Source organism: Orbicella franksi, chromosome 1 (genome assembly GCF_964199315.1).
Source record: "Orbicella franksi chromosome 1, jaOrbFran1.1, whole genome shotgun sequence".
In the NCBI taxonomy this organism is placed as follows: domain Eukaryota; kingdom Metazoa; phylum Cnidaria; class Anthozoa; order Scleractinia; family Merulinidae; genus Orbicella; species Orbicella franksi.
In genome coordinates, this window is record NC_138145.1 from 44,332,714 (window position 1) to 44,350,689 (window position 17,976).

Sequence of the window (17,976 nt, forward strand, 5' to 3'; positions counted from 1 at the left end):
AAGTTCAAAATCGCAATACCTTTCGCAATATATACATGGTAAAAGCAAAATTCGACTCCAAGTATTGCTTCCAGAAAACTTTATGCAAAAGTACGTTATAACTCCGCTGATTTATATCTACGTGGAAACGTTAGAGGGGCAAAAATCCAAGCTTATGGAAGAAGATATTCTCGGGCGTTATTAGAATTATTCATACAAAGCTGATTTACTGACACTATTCTTTTTACTATTAGCTTTTGGTCTATTCACATGCCCGGCAGTTCCCTGAAAACTCTCAATTATCGTTTACGAAACACCAAATAAAATCAACTGACTTAATATGAGTCTTCTATTGTTTAAACCATTCATTAATTTACCGAAATTGTCCTCCATTACAAACGTGAGTTACAACATCTCGTGCAGTTTCGAAGAACAACTCTTAAAAGCATGGTGCAATTTTTTTTTTTTACTTTTTTCGAAGCACTGGCCTCAAACAACGCCCTCGCTATATTCTAAACAACAAACTGTAACACGGAGTGCCACAGTTGTGGGATCACAAAGTATCAATTTTTCACACGTTAATCGAACTTCTCCGTGCAGGGTATATCTACTAAGTATTTAGAAAAACTCGGTGGATTCGATGTCACCTTTAAATCTCTGATTTAAACTTGACGACAACTACCTGAAGCATGAAGTCAACGTGATCGCTAAGTCGATAAAAGCGCCATGATTCGAGTCCATTTCGTGCCTTTTTTTAAGATTTTATTTCAACCACTAGCGAAAACACTCAGTCACAAATACGATATAATAAGATCTACAAGACTGTCAACCATGACTGGTCTAACGAGGTAAAAATGATTAAATTTTAGGTAATTACAGGCTTTGGTTGCAAAGAAGACTTAATCGCAGAAAACGAGCCCTTATGATTACGAATAGTAGTAATCTTAAGTGTAGAGAATACGAAGATTACAATTCTACGTCTGAATTCCATAAGCAAGTCATTCTGAAGTTAAGTTCTATCCACAGGAAACCTTGGCACTGAAGTAACCTTCATCTCGTAATGCAAATGGCGCAACTTTATCATGAACTTTTGACAGCTATCCATTTTGACACACAATGAAATATTGAATCCAAATGGAAAAGATACCACAACTACACTGACCTAATGAGAAGTGAGAATTATTTCAAAGTATTGGAATATTCCTTTCTTTTTGCATTTCTACATTTTCTCCTTGTTATGTATTGCAATTTTTACAATGTAAAAATTATAAAGGTCTGGAATCTAAAAAACAAAGTATTAAGAGTACAAGTGGAGTTAGGTTGACCGTGAGCGATTTCCAGAAAATATATTTCAGCAGAACTCTGAGAGATAATAAGTTATACAGTTTTCATCTTTTAAGGTGATATCATGTGTTTGGATACTACCTTTAAAACAACGAAAACGAATCCTTTTTAACAAACAAGTTCTTTCGATGATTTAGCTTTCGGCACGAAATTCTTGAGAACGCGAAGAAAGCCAATGCAGACTTTACTTAACTCTCTCTCTAAGTTAAACCAAACGCACTGATAATACATGTGTCTATTCGCGACCTATCATTGAGTTGTATGAAAGAGCTCGCGTGCACTCCATAAAACAGAAAGGAGATTTTGCTACTAAACAATAACAATAAAACCTACAATATAAATGACACTGATTAAGTAAAAAGTAATAAAAAACAATAAGAAAAGATCCAATGTCTCAAGGAAGTTCTCTTTCTCAAGCCTTACTTCAAAGTTATTCCTAACGCTCTTGATGAAACAGCCAGAAAAATAAGAAATTAAAGCAATAAAAGTCATCTAAGATTCTTAAACGTGAGAAAGCAGAGGCAGCCAGTTAAACTTGATCTTTTTTTTTTTTTTTTTTTTTCAATTTGTCCAAGGAGTTTTTGTTAATACAAATTACATAGTCCGTTATTTCGTATTTAACGACAAAACTCGCAGATTTGATGAATGGTTGGCACGAAATATAAAAATTTACCTAGGATATGAGAAAAAATGACGCTGAACTGATAGGCGTTCTTAAAAACCGCAAGCAGATGGTAAAAGCTTTATTTGTAGTCCTAACACGGTACAATATCGCAAAAACCGCATTAAAATCATAGTACATTTACATTTTCGGCAAACGCCAAAAAACTGTTTATGACAAGTTCGATAGTGCGGAGCTCGTGGTGTCTATAGATTATACAGATAAGAGAAAGAGTTAAAACAAACCAAAAACAAAGACGGCCAGCTAAGTTTTTCTTTTTTGGAGACGAAAGTAACCGAGTTTTTCTGAGGTAATTGCAGCAGTATACGGAATTGTATTCGTAGTTTACGCATTTTCACGAGTTCTTCTGTTCTGTTCGATCCACTTGTCCTCCTCCAAACGGTAGGAGATCCGTTTGCCGCTGTGCTGGGTAGGGCTGGGTTTGTGCCTCATTCGGTGCTCGCCGAGAACTTGTTTTTAAATCAGATATTTAAAAGTCATCAGCGTGTTTTAGCGACATGATGTCTCGAAATCCTGGCTTCTTTGAGTAGAGCACCTGCTCCATGGCATATTCACGATTACGTTCACAAGATGGTTTCCCTTCGCCTACTCACCATTAAAATTCCCGCCAACAGTCTGCTGTTTTAGGACGATTTTTTGATAGATCGGCCACCAAAAGAGTTTTACCTCTAAAGGCATTCTTTAACCGCGAATACAAAAATTTCGACATAAGCTCAGTATCAAACATTTTGGATTTATTTCCTTTAAATTTTGATCCATTGAAGAACCTTTGAGATAATACTACTCAGTTTAAACTTTGTAAAATTGGTGGCCTAATTTGCAACGAATCTTATAGTTAATATTTTGTTGTAGTTTTTAGATAAGAAAGATATAGGAACTGAAAGAATCGGCGATAATCAGCATACCAATGTAATAACTTAGGATTTAGGTATCAGAAAAGTTGCGCGACAACTACAATGGATATTCATAAATAATTCTACTTTTTCTAACTTGAGCTTACCAAGAAAATAATAGCTGTAACAAAGCTTGTTTCGCCATGATCCTACCTGAAAAAAGAGATGACCTTCTCGATTAAATTCGTCAAATCCCGAGTTCTTCACTCCACCGTCGCTGCATTCTCCAACTGACCTTGTTTTCTTCATACAGGAGGAATAGCCACATAGCAATAGATGGACTCCGCTGTCTGAAGCAATAAGACAGCCCTTACTCTCATCGAACGCTACTCGCCATCTTAAGTACACTGTATATACTTGGGCTTAATAGTGTCTGTTTTACCACCCGTTCTATATATTCATAAACGATGAAATGAAAAAAATAGACAAAAATTAAAGCAAGGCATGTATATATCCGATGATTAACCGCGAAATGGATCTTGTTCAGCACAGTTTACGGAATTTGAGTCCATTAGGAGCAAAGGTTGATTTAAAGATTGTCATAATCAGTGCTTCGTCTAATTTCTGGATTATTCTGTACATTCACGACCGGCTGATTTCACGAGCACTTTAGCGATGCCTTTTAGCTCGCGGTTGATATATGAAGGAAAACGAGTTTTGTTTCTTCTTTCTCTTTCTGCGCCAATAAGCCACTCTTGGCCGAGACAGAAACTGAGAACTGACAGCGATACACTAAGAAATGGAGGCCGCATCTTGTGATGGAGACAAGAGATCTTCTTTAAGAAAATTTAATTTATTTAACTCAATCATACAGCTTTCGTTTTGTGTTCTCATAAAAGACTATAAAGCAGTTTAGAGTACGCCATGAAGTTTTTAAAAGAAATTGCTTAATGTGTATCAGACATATTGGTTTTTAAGGGTCTGAAAATGAATAGACTACTGTAATAGTCGAATCAGTATGAATGCTAAATTTAATATATTAAAAAAGAGAAACAAGGCCTGCAAGAACAATATTAGATTTAAGTTTCGCTGACAAGTGAATTGCTATCAGTTTCAGATGTGACGCTTAGAAAGCTTAGCATTCTTCGAGCATTAAGACTCGCTCAATGTTTTCAAACCTGGGCTGTGTTTTCTGTTGTGTGAAGCGGGTTCGATGCTATATTCAAAATTCAGGTGAGTCAACCAGCTTTGTGGAAAAGCTTAGTATGTTTGCTCTGGGATTTTGTATGCGAACAACTGAAGTCTGAAAAGTCCCAGAGATTATTTATGAATGTCTATTGTGACTTTGGCGCAAAGATTTTTGCCGTGGGCTCAAAAGTCAAAATGTAGCCACTTTATTCAGCCAGTATACCAGCGTTAGGTGTAGGCGGAAGGGGGTTGCAATAACAATATTGTTTTGGCGGGAAAATCGGTTTATAGCGCGAGGTTTAGTCACGAATGCTAGAAGCATCGCGAAGAGAATTTCAATCATTTTACACTGAACCGCATCGCCTTCTTTCTTTGGAGATTAATTATATTTAAATGATAATCCACTCGGGCGCTAAGTATACAGAAAGTCTAATGCCATGAAAACAACAAACACAAAGACGACACGTTGCACGAAAAAAGAAATCGTGTTTTTGCCCAGACAATTTTCAGTGCAGGCAGACGACAAAAAAACTGAAATTTCAAACATGGCCACCGCGAGTAACTGCTCTCTCGATATCACATACCAAGAGTTTTCTTATTTAAATATCAAATTGTTTTCTAGTCAACAAAAGACACTTCACCGTGTTTGTGATATTAAAAGTGCTGGTTTGAGGTCGGAACAATGGATCGGAACTACTCAAATAGCAGATTTAAGCGGTCATATGTAGTCGCGAAATGTCACATGGAGACGCTTATGAGAAGGCAAATAAACCAACATCACTTTAGGATCTTTGTACAGCGCGATTTGCACCAATTAACTTGCAACGATAACTAGCATATTTTGAGAGTCACTAACCACCAAAGTAAAACTTCGGAGTGTATTTTGTTTTTTTTTTTAACAAAGTAAGTAATTACATTAAAAATGTCGTATTTTCATTGTGCAAAACGCTTGCGATATCTTTAGCATTAAAAGTTCTTTTTCATTACTGTTCCTTGAAGCACGCGGTTTTATTATGCTCTTTGTACGAACACATTCTAATCAGTAAATTTCGTTGTAATTAATAATTAATCAAAGCCTCAACCCCAAATAAGTAACATAAAATGAATATTTCTCTTGAGTCAATGCTTCGGTCATAACACCTTAGGCTAAAAAAATATTGAAATACTGACAAGTTCTGAACTAATTGAAACTTCTTTTAATTAAAGGCAAATTGATTTGGCTTTCGTGCGCAGCGATTGGTATTTAAAATTTGTTCGCTTTCTTTTAATACAATGCCAAGAACTTCTTCTCTCGTTTACTAAAAATTGTTGTATTTTAATATTCAGATGACTTGATTTCTATCTTGGTTCGTTTTGCTGGTTGGGTATCTATACAGGTGAAAAATGGAATCAATTGGAAAATGAAGCGAATTCAGCCGTTATATTGAAACTTTCAGCATATTTGTAAACCTTCAGGAACTATACCTGTCTAAAAAAGATTTCTTAAATTCACGAGAAACCAAATTAGACACATTATCTTATCTCTTTCGGATATCGTCTCGAATTTACAGATAAATTAGTTTTCTAAAGATTCATTTGGCGAATTAGTATAGGAGATTTCTATTTCTGCGCAAAGAAAAACAATGTAATGTTTATCAGAGATTTCAATAAGCATAGTGAAAAAAGTAATATAACCATCAAAAGTCGCCAAGTCTCTCGCGATTGCAGGAAAAAAATTCAACATTTCACCCCCCGAGCAGACATTTGCAGAATTCATTGAGGCCATGGAAATAATAACCATGTAAAAATGTTAATGGTGCAATTTAGAAAATTTTATTAATTTCAAGGTGATCATCTCGGCGTCTTTGCAGCTGTCCGAGGGAACATCTTATTTTTGTACTTTCTGTTTATCAAGCATAAAAGAAGCGCATACACGTTGGGCTGAGTTTGTACAAGGATTTCCTCTCTCACGAGCCAAAGTTATTGGTATCTCTTAAGCTTTTCTCCGGACCATTAAACCCTTTGTGTTATTGCAGAGCAAAGTTGTCGTCCGTGATTAAGGCACTTCCTTTTCATTGCAAATGATGTGCGAACGTTTTTCAAAGTTGTTTTGGAGTAACAATCAAATCAATACTTTGGGCTGATTAGGCTGCCAATCGATATTTGAGACTGCAAAATGTTAAAAAGTAGTTTATTCCTCATGTCATGAATCTTGCCATGTAGGTGGCATGGGGTTAAATGCCACATAAAAACCCTTCAGCGATCGCATGCCGGCCGGTAATTATTTAAAAACCATACGAAAATGTTAGTTTTCTTTAAAGAACAAAAGCTGTAAGCTAAACATGTTTGAGTAATTAGGAAAACGATGAAACAGTCATACACAGTGAATGAATACAAAGGGGTTTGTCAAAGATCAAGGAGTTTCTTTAGCACGGCACGAGCCGTGTTTTCGTACATGCCTGGTAACGCTACAGGATTCTTTTTTAAGGGGGAAGTGTGGGTCTGCCTCCCGCGTGTTTCGTGGAAATATTCACGGAAGAGGAAATCGTATCAATAAATGCCTTGCCCAGAGCTATACGACCTCACAATCACGCTTGATCCCAAAAACCAAAGAAAAATTACATTAAATTCCACGCCAAGATGTCGAACTTCATCTTTCGTGCCCCACGAAAGCCTGGAGCTGATGAAAGCAAGTGCTATCGATTTAATTAACAATTAATATTTTATTAATCACGTTAATGACGATTCAGTTTCGTCTAATCACGGCCTATTTGATCAATTATTTGAAAGCCAAAATACTTCATCACAAACAAATGCTCCTTAATTAAGAGAATTACTGTGAGCGCTACATGGCAAGAGCCGCGATAGAAGCGAACCCGTCAGCGAAACGTGCTTGAAAACTCATCGTAATTACGCGCCATCGAGTTCGGAACGCGCTGAGAGCCGATAGAAGATTGCGCACTGAAAAGCGAAAAAATTATATTACGGGCGCTTAATTTGCCATGCTCTCATGTTCAATTAGCACAATTAAATATTAATATAGAGTGATTTGCTTACATGCTTTCTGATCCGGTGGTGACACCTGACATAATTTTATTAGAAAATAGCGCCACGGCGCGCTCTGATTGGACGGCCGCGGCTATAGATATTAAATCCGAGGTAATAAGCACTCTACAAAGAAGGCCGAAAGTTTGGCAGAATCGCAGAAGATTAGTAATGGAGCCATCGAACGACGCGCACGGTCCGGTCAGAGGGCCTGCCATGGATCACCGCGAAGATCATACAACAACTTCTTTGCTGGAATTAGTGCCAAGTTTGGAGCACTCGATCGTGGGAATACTCAATCACAACGGCGAGCTAAACGATCAGGATTCAGGTAGGGGCTATCTTGTTAGGGTAACAAATCGTCGAAAATTTTCTGGTCATCATTCACATTAACCCAGCTTTATAAAAAATAAATTTTCTAATGACTTGAGTGAGAGCTCGTTGTAATTTAATTCACTTTATATCTGTCTCAACAGATAGCACCAAGAACGGCTGTGTGGACGGCAAAAGCTCCCCAACCGAGCATAGGAAGATCGATACTGTTTCTATCGATGATGAAGATAGAAAAGCTAGTGATAGCCAAGGCGTCAAACAGAAGCGACATCGCACTCGCTTCACACCAGCTCAGCTCAACGAGCTTGAGAGATGCTTCGCTCGCACACACTATCCAGACGTGTTCATGCGAGAAGACCTTGCAGCGCGAATTGGTCTCACCGAGTCGAGAGTTCAGGTACAAGACTTAAATACCGGCTATTTATGATTAACTCGATATCAATGGGAGAAAAATAGCAGTTTAAGGATCTTTTGGTATAATGAAGTTTATGTAACGGTTTGTTTTGCGATGGAAAACAAAAACGCTCGCTTCGTATAAATAACTCTTAATATTTGCCACTTTTGCTCGAAAGTCAGTCGTACAAGGTAGGCAGACTAGTTAGAGTTTAGTATCTGATTTCTGCTAAATGATAAAATCGTTTACGTCGCCACCAATTTTTTTCCGGCTATAATGATATATTTGTATACTTTTCTCCCTAATCACTTTCACACTGCGGAAAGACTTGTACAAACCTTTCACTTCAAAGAAACTGTCCCAGGACATTATGTCAGAAAACGCGCAATATTTGCGGGAAGAAATCAAATTTTATTGCTGCGAGGACGATTTATTATTTTTATCGCGAACACAACAAGACTTGCCTTTGTGGTATTAATTTGGTTTTTGTTTTGAGATACGCTTAACCGGCGGTCTTAAGCGAACGAGAAATGGCACGTTCCTTGCGGCTAAATTTACTGAAGATAACAATACTTTGTGTCATAACATATATGCGTTTAAAAGCCGTATATTTATTCTATCATCTCTTATTTTCGGGGATTTTAACCGTTGGCGTGGCAGAAGTCCTATAAAGAAGGCAGACCGCACATTTCTGAATGTACACAATGAATAGATTATTAAAAACACATTCAATAGCAATGGCCAAAATAAACCCATTGGAAATTCTAATGAAGGAAGCCTAAACGGAAAAGGTCTCTCGTGATTTTTAAAAGTTATCTGAGCTATTATGACTAAGAAGTGCAAGTGAATAATAGACACGCAGAAAGGGAAGCTATTATCTCCTAACAGTGTGTTGCAATTGTCAAGCGAAGCGTGTTTACACCAGCCAAAAATAATTGCTTTTAAGTTTTAACCAGAATCGAGAGCCTACTTTTCTTTCTTTAGCTTTGGATCAGTTTAATTGGGAGCTCTCTCGTTCGCTGTTCTGGATACTCCATTAGAGTGCCGAAGCATGTCAAATTTCGGTTATCAAAGAATCGATATTAAACGATGGAAATTAGCTGCAGCTCGCCTCTAAACACCTGTTTCAATACATTTTGTGCTTTGATCGCAGACAGCTGAAATTCTTACTATAGTTTAGAAAATTCGTTCTAGAAATACAACGTGGTTTTCGTCTTCGATGCGCGTAGAGCGTTATCACCATCTGCGGTGAAGTCATCTTTGGTGCGATTTTGTAAATAACGCCATATCTTCAATGAACCAAGAAAATACTCCTTATAGACTGTTTAGAATATCTACGCTTGTAATACGTGAATTTGAAAAGTCACATGGAAGATATTAAATTCTCCCCTGGAGCTAACGAAGGTTTTCAAGCTCGGTTTGTGGAGTTTTAAGGTGGCTCTTGATCGCGTCGAACGAGATTTCAAGAAAGACAATGGCTTCTGAAGTGGAGCGGTCTCGTACGCTGGACCGAGCTGCTTTAGAGAAAAGCGTGATTTGAAAGACAAAGCAGCGACCGGTGTTTTTGAACATAATTAGAATAGCTATAAAGCGGGTAGGCTTGGCTCTGCAGTAATTACGTTTTTCATTTCACCATGTTCTTGGCCGCGTTCTTATAAAGAAAAGCGAAGTTAAGAAGTGGATTACCTCAAAACCGCCTTAGAATTAAACGGGGCTCGGTATCAGACCCTGTTTACTTAGAAGAAATATTTGGCATGGTTCACAATCCGCTATTCTGCTGTACATTCTACAGCAGAAAATATTGCCTTTTAATAACTTGGCAATATTAAACTACAACCAAGCAGTGCTCGTGATTCGTCAGTGGTAGGCTTTGACTAAGACAACATGCACAAGACTTTACTTCCGTTTATATTGCTTACAGTTACTGCAGCGAGTAATAAAATTAAAGATAATTATGACAAAAGTAGAGTTCGTATCGAGTTTAGTTATTCTTATTGTCGTACGTGATTGTTCCGAGAAACTAAATGATTAAGATCACAAAAGAACCAGGCTTTTGACCACAATTATGCTATTTTCGTCTCTTACTCAACGACTTATAAATCAAAAAGTCACTACATATACATTTGCACATGACATTTAACCGTTCTCTTTTAAGTGGAACAGATTTTTTCGTTTTTGGCTTTAGAAAGGAATTTCATTAATAGTGTGTCACTCTCACTCACGAGCGCCAATATGTTACGCTCTGATTAAATGGAGTCTGTGTTTGAACACCAAGCATTTTAATGTATACGTGTTATTGAGAAGAAATAGCTTCTTGTACTTATAAGGTTAGCAGATTGTTTCGAACAAATCGTAGCAAATTGAAAACATTAGCCAGCGCCACGGGTGGCAAATTTTTAGGCGTGTCAAACCGATGCTTCTTGCTATGAGAGGTAGATAAACATGGACGACCCCAGCCCCGCGAAAGAAAAAACCAAAACAATTTAACTCAAGCTTCTAAACGTTCGTGTACAACTTAAATTAATCGCAAATTGCAAGGAAATGCGACCAGAGGTATTAAATGTAACTTAAAAATCACATTTCATTTAATTCTGACGCCTGCACTTAGTTTAAGTTAAACTTCTGTTGACACAAAACTTTGCACACGAAAAATATCGTCGCGGGTTTGCGCGCTGCAGTCGTGCTATAGGGATTTGATGTATTGCGACAAGTTAGACACGCGGCGGTATTGCACACTGAGGCAATACCAAGACTTATTTACCGGGATATTTTCTGAACCATTGTACAAAACATTCTATAGCGGTCGGCACATTGGCGGCAAGGACCTGTGTTTGCTTTAGAGGCATCGATAGGTTACGCCGGGTTGATCAAAGTGTAAAATGAAAACATCAAGTCTTTTGTTTGCGTTTCCTTTTTCTAGCAATAACCGAAACTGCAAAGAGGATAAAGAGAACTTAGCCACTGTACCGTTGTCAAGGAAATGTAAGACTTTCATGGTTGTCTGCTTGTCAAATGGGCTGCTACGCTGAAGCTTGTTCAAGTCTGTTAATTCGGCTTTTGCTTTATTAACTACTGTAGGTGAAAGGGCTAGGAGCGGTATTTATCAAAGATTGGAGCTGGTGAGAAAGTAGCCGGCCTCACCAGCAAGAATGTTACTATATATTCAGTAAAGGTTATTAAACAGAAGCTTCCTTTGTCGGCAAAAGACAACTTTGATTATGGCAAATCTGTGGTAAACGAAATTCTAAAACCAATAACAAATGGGCGAGATATTAAAAGAGGTGGGAAAAGTACAGAGTGTATACTCTAGAAATACAAAGATGGAAAATAAGTACAGATTTCTTCGCCATCAAACAACCATTCACTCAAAGGGATTGTATAATACATTTAGAAAGTTATCCACCTTAACCCTGCGAAGAAAAAAAGCGTCCAAGACATGTAGAGGAACATAAACATTTTAGTGCTATATGTTGCACTTAACTGAAATAAAAGCGTGTGTTTTACTCGACCCACAGAGGCCAGCAGAACCATATTTCGTGCTCGAAAGATAAGAGACTCATTTCTTTAGACGCTTGAACAATTACCTTAAAATGCATAAGGATACAGGAGTATTGCTCGTTCCTCCTCTCTTGGCCTTACACTGACGAAATTTGAGCAACAGAATGTGAGAGGATAAGTTTTTATTTAGAAAATATCTAAGGGAAATTCAATATGTGTAGCATATGCTTTGGCCTACGTATGAAGACTAGCAGCCGGTGACACTTTGTTACTGAGAAACGGGTACCAGCATAAGATCACTTATCACAGCATTAATCTTTGTCAAGATCACAGCGAAATTTGCTACATTCGTTCAGAAACAAAGTTTTCTGAGAAATCTTTGATTTCCCCTATTCAAACAGCAGCTGCGAGTCTGAGAAATATGTGAAAACTTCCGAAGTGTTTTTCGTTGGCGTAGACGTGCATCTGCTCTCCTTAGTTCATCATTTCTTGCCTTGCGGTTGGGCTAAAATAGCTTTTTAAATCGATACTCAAGAATTATTTATTATAACTGAGGAAAGGCTCTGAGTTTAGTTCTGCATGTGCTTCTTTGCTCTGTTCAAACAAAAGTATCATTTTAGTTGTTAACTTGCGCTGACATTAATTTTCTTTATCGCCAAATTGGAGTCTTGTTTTATTGATAGAAAATGTTAACATTTAACATGCTTTTTCGAATTCCTCAGACGTGAGTTTTTGTTATCAAGGTAAGCAATTTTCCCTTCTAATTCAAGTATTTTGCTTTCTTATTTTTGCTGGTTAGGGCCAATACAAACTTTATCAAAATTAGCATTTTTCTTGTTTGCACACAAAACTAAACAACCACGATTTGTCGGCGAAATAAAAGTTAACTACACTTCTGTTTAAGTTATATTCAACACAGGATAGAAACACTATTTCTTAAGAAAGACGTAATGTCTGAGATTTTGTTCGTAGTTGTAAGACTCCAATATTTGTTTCGACGCTGTTTGAACATCAAAAAGCTAAACAATGTTTAGTTTGCCGTAATTCTCGAGCTTGTTAAATTTCAAGTGACTTCTCGCAAAATACGGAATAATTGTGTGTAAATCGATATAATCATTTTCCGACAAGGCCGCGACGAAGATTAATTAAAAACTTCACTCTGGTGTTTAAACAGCTTTGTAGGCACAAATTTTGGCAGCCCTGGTTTCCTCTCCTAGGCAGGACCTTCTCGGAAAAGGAAAACACCAATTTGATTTCGCTACCAGAGGTTAACTATCCACAACAATTGCTCCATATCCTGGGTATTCAAAAGGCAATTAACAATCTTAATTTCCACATAGATTGGCTCGTTTCAAAAGGCTTGGTTTTGAGTCCGTGTTTTTATTAAATTTATACTTTTTCAAAACAATTTCGCACGACAAAACAATTACACTTAAGACTGCTGTTATTGCCATAGGAAAGAGCTCCAATCGGATCTTTATACCTTAACTTTTTTTCGATATCAACTTCGCTAAGATATTTTTTATCTAGTTAACGTTGCCTTATCGACTATTTCGGCAGTTTAATCTTAATTGAAATATGTTTTCCTAATGCAATCATTTATCATCAAATCTGAATATACTAATTATTTTAAATGGAGTTCATATCATCCATTGCTTTTATGCTTTCACTTCGGTCACCAACAACTGAAACAAGCATTTACAAAAAAGAGGCAAATATTAATCGTTCTCAACTAGAAATAGTTTTGACAGTCTTCATTCGATTTAATTGGCAAGTTCTAGTTTAGCTCAGAGTAGAAAAGAAAATACTGCTTTTCAGGAAAAAATAATATTTCAACTCGTTATCTAAATTCTTATGATTAGCAAATGGGCCGAACCGACGCTTAAAGGAAGGGCCTGGCAAGAAATACTTTGAGAAATGAAAAGCAAGAAGCACTTGAACGAAAAAAATGATAGATGCCAGTAACACGCGTGTCATAAATTGATAAATTTATAAATTTATAACTACTGTGCCTACAAGTTCAAAATATGCACGTCTTAGTGGACAAAAAAGATAGACAAACAGCGCAGAGCAGAAATACGACAATTGAAAACCTGAGCTTACAGCATGTGGAGTGGAATGTTTGTTAGCCTAATAAATGGGTTTTTTTGCAAGCGTAAAGGATCTCAGTTAAGGAATGACAATCTACTACAGCAACTGATTCAGAGAGCCCATAATCTGTGTGGTGCTAGATCAGAGCAAATACCTTATCCACCTGAGCTATGAATTTGGGGAACAGACCAGTAGCAAAGTAATTCATATCTTATGTCTCAATAAATTTATATTACACCGTTATCATTACAGTACAGCCTCAGTTCTTAATTTTTGGAGTTGTTTTATAATTAGTAGAATGAATAACTTGTGACAAAAAGCTAAAGTGTACAATTAATAGGTGTAGCACGACAGAACACCGTCTGTTTCCTTCTAGATAAAACACAGCGTAAATGGAAAGCATATGAAAATTTGGCATCTTTAATCATTTCGAGATGTAGAATTACTTGTATACTAGAAACCTACATTTTGAAACGGATCTACGTTTATTGCAGTGTTTATAACTGAGCGGAGACCTTAAATGTTTCTTTCGTTAACAGGTATGGTTCCAAAATCGTCGCGCGAAATGGAAGAAACGCAAGAAGACGGCTGCTATTCTCCGTCCTCCCGCTCCGATTCTTCCGTCTCATATGGCACAGGCATACAACCCAAGCCCCATAGGAGACTCCCTGTGTACCTTCCATAACGATCACCGATGGCCCACCACAATGGGCACAGCAATGCCAACAATGGCTCCAGTCACTACTCCATCCCTACCACTCTCGCCTCCGCACCACCCATTCGCGCAGACTGGACACGAGGTTCTTCCACAATCATACTCGCACCAGGCTTCCATGCCTAGGTCACATCTCAGCATGTCCATCCAACAACAAGCCAACCCACCAGCCCAGCAAACCTTTCAACAGCCATTTGTCGGCACGAGGGAAATGCCCATTTCTTCTTCACCATCTCTACAAGATATACAATGCAGTATTCCCAATGGTGGGGAGTTGTGGCGTGGGTCCAGTATAGCGTCGTTAAGACGAAAAGCCCTCGAACATAAGGCAGCGTTCACATATAGATAAGTAGAGGACTCAGTATCATTGCTTCAATAGTGAGACAGTTACTGTTACTATGTGGAGGCGTAACAAGGGGCAAGGACGAACAGCGGACATTTCATGACATTATTAGTTCAATATACTTACAATTAAGAAATTTTTAAATATGATAAATTAGGGCATTGCTTTCCTTCAGTTGATGCTATTAGAGGTTCACCTTGTTCATACCCCACTGAAATACGCCTATTTTGTTTTACAGAAGCTAGACTTTTCTTCATAGAATCGTTCGCTTAAGAACCGACCTGAATTAAAATTCAGAACCTCCTTGTAAATTTCTTGTTAATACTTTTGAACTAATGACACAAATATTGCAAACTCAAAAATGCTCCAGCAGAATTATATAGGATACTTTATCAAAACTTCAGATACATCTTTATACATAAAACTTGTTAACTCGGTACTGCATACTAGTATTAAAAGCATTGGACATCGTAATTCACATTTACTTCTTTGATATATGTCAGGTTTGTGTCAGAATTCGGACAAAGCAAGAGTATTGGTCAACAATGTCAAAACTATTCTCAAAAGTTACAATCTTTGACTGCAAAACGCAAAGAAGTCAAAATACGACAACAACATTCTAGTTCAAGACTCCACAAGATTTGTTCCTGTATAATCAGCAGGCTTAAACAAACTCGAAAGATTGTAATTTCAAACCAAGCTGAAGTCACAGAAGCTTTGACGCCTATCAATCATAAAAAGTCATTCGCAGTGAAAATGAGCGTAAATATTTGATGCTAGTTTGTAAATCACGTCATGCTAGACAAAACAGATACTTAAAAACGAGCAGAAAATGTTGGATTGGAAATTAGAAGAGACTAATCGGTCGGAAATACGAGCTTAGAGTGTATATGGTGATCACATCAATGTTATGAATTCAACAATGCTAACATGCTTAGTTGAACATTCCTTTTCTACTTAAGGAGGAGAAACAAAAATCCCATGACCGTCTATTGATGTTTCTTTTTTCGCATTATAGACAGCAAAATTCAGTCAAACTCCAAGCACCACTTCACAATATACTTTTTTGAAAATAAATGATGCTCACGTTGAATTTTCATTGTCAAGTTAAGACTCAAATGTATTTGTTTTTTTCTCACAACCTTGTACATGACAATTATTCGAAAAAATATCATGTCGTTTGTAACCAGTTGTTTCACACTTAAAGTTGTGCAAACTGGGAGATGATTAATGTTCAAAACTCTGTATATATTGAAGAACTAGTCTTGTACACAACTAAGATCCAGACGTAATTTTCAGGTAAAAGCAATTTACTGAACAAATCTCCACATGTTTAAGCTCAAATGAAGCTCCTCACTCCAACAGGAGGGCACTCGAAGAAATTTTCATTCCTAACCAATCGAATGCTAAAACACTTTCTCTTTCTAAACGACTCCCTTCAAGGCATTGATTTATTTACTTAATGCAAGTTTTTTCAGCTGAACTCAGCTTACTAACGTAGATAATCAGATGTCAAGAGATAACGTATCAATTGATTTATTATTCAAAAAGGGAGATTCTAAGCTTCTATTTAAACGTTACATTCTGACCGACCGAAAATAAGCTTGTGAAGAACTAAGTTTTAGAATCAAAGCGGCACATTAACAATCACACAAATCTGTCATACATTATGTTATCGCTTTTCTTATCTACTTAATCAATGATTAAAAGTAATGCTCTCCTTCAAATACAGAAACAGCTTCGATTGATCGATACCTTATCAAATGTCCAGATGGAGTTAAAACGCTCTCATAATCTATGAAAATAGTACGTGTAAATTGTTAATATTCACCAGAACCACCGAGAAAACATCATAGAAAGACGTCCTTGTTGTGGTTTTAAACCAGGAATACATCCATGATTTTAAAACTGAAGTCACCGAAAGAACCGCTGGAAGATTCCCTTTACCCGTTGGGCAGAATTGTTGGCAAGTTTTAAGGTTTATCTCACAAGTCCTTAAAGCTTTCGGATTCTATTCATCATCTGGCAAAGCTCATAAATTTAATCAAAATCGAAGCGTTCTTGAAGGACAGCATTACGTTTAACGCTTTCCATAACAACAGTTCACAGTTAATCGCACAAATTTTTCAAACGCATGGAGACGACGACAAAAGGAACATATTCCTGCAACTAGGTAACCAGAATAATAAAAATAATAATAAAGTAGCCAGAGAGTCATTAGGACTGGCGCATCACAATGGATTATTTAATTGCTATTTAAGATAGTATTTATGTTCTTTTTATTGTAAACCTGCATGTGATCTGATCACAGCGAGCAGTTATTTTGGGGCGCCCTCGCCTCGGGCTATGCTTTGATTGACGACCTAGCGGTTCGCCAAAGACTGAAAGCTTAGCAATAGAAATGGTCAATCCAGCGTGTAATTACTAAACGAAGTCCAGTTTTAAATAAAGCTTTATGACCTGATGGTTACTGGCTTTGTCTAATGGCTTAATGTCAATCCCAAGAGATTTTTCCAGATTCTGTCAAGCTTGCTGAACGACACTGAACAAACTCTAAGCATTGCGGGAATAATTCTTGCAACTTAAACTATGGTCTTGCTCTTAAATTGCCGCTTCAGACGATTTTCCTTCAGGGCGAAATACCTTGACCTGGTTAACGCATATTAGAGCAGTTCACGAGAACAACAAATGCCCTCATTTCCTTATGTCTAACCAGACCACGAATTTTGCATAGGAGTTGTCAATGATAAAGGACTTATTGGATAAAACCATTGTGATTATGCATGCGCTCTTTATAACCTGGAAGTTTCTCTTTGACGAAATATCGTGGTTTTCATTTCAAGGCCTCCCTGTCTGCGTCAGCGGGTTGGTTTTAAAGCCAATCTAACTAGACACGAGGATATCACAAGACCAGGCAATATCCGATTTTTCAAAGCAGCTTTATAAACCGCGCTCCGCACTGATTGTGATTCAAAAAGCTTGTTTATTTTTAAAATCTCTTCGCCCAAACAAAATCCTCGAGCCCAAAGTTCAAACCTTCAATCAAAACATAACCCTAATGATATAACTATTTGAAAGAAGATGAAGATTTAAGACCACGTTTTTTTATTGGTATTTTTTTAATAAAAATAGCGGCACGTTCAACGGAATATTCACCGGTACTATGTATCGCTGAATTGTCAACGGAATGAACTCTTTGCCGAGAATCTTAATTAAATTTGATTTTAATTTCCTTCAGCTTTGAGGCCGCTACTATAGATACTCCCTTTTTCTTTAAAATATCTGTTAATGAAAAAGGCACGACGCACAAAAGGTGAACACAATAGTTAGATTTTCCAATTTACTGGAAAATGAAATTGCGTTTTCGCGTTTGTTATAACGAAAGCGCGTTCAATTTTAAAGCAAATGTTATGAATAAAAAAAAACGCAGGCCGGGAAAACTGATTGAAAAGGTCGCTGATCAGTATCACATGCAATTATTTCATGTCTTTCCATAAGATTTGAAGATTTTGAAGCAATTTCAAAAAGAGTTCATTAATACAGCAGCCATCC

The 17,976-nt window shown here is 37.2% G+C and overlaps 1 protein-coding gene across 1 annotated transcript; it reads left to right on the forward strand.

Annotated features, from left to right (window-relative positions):
• The first annotated feature begins 7,081 nt into the window (after window positions 1–7,081).
• On the forward strand, window positions 7,082–17,459 carry LOC145463646 (homeobox protein orthopedia-like). The gene is made up of 3 exons (XM_081447402.1): window positions 7,082–7,381; window positions 7,527–7,780; window positions 13,906–17,459. Exons 1-3 carry the CDS (start codon window positions 7,222–7,224, stop codon window positions 14,428–14,430), a joined length of 939 nt encoding a protein of 312 aa, XP_081303528.1. The 5' UTR covers window positions 7,082–7,221; the 3' UTR covers window positions 14,431–17,459.
• The last annotated feature ends 517 nt before the right edge of the window (window positions 17,460–17,976 follow it).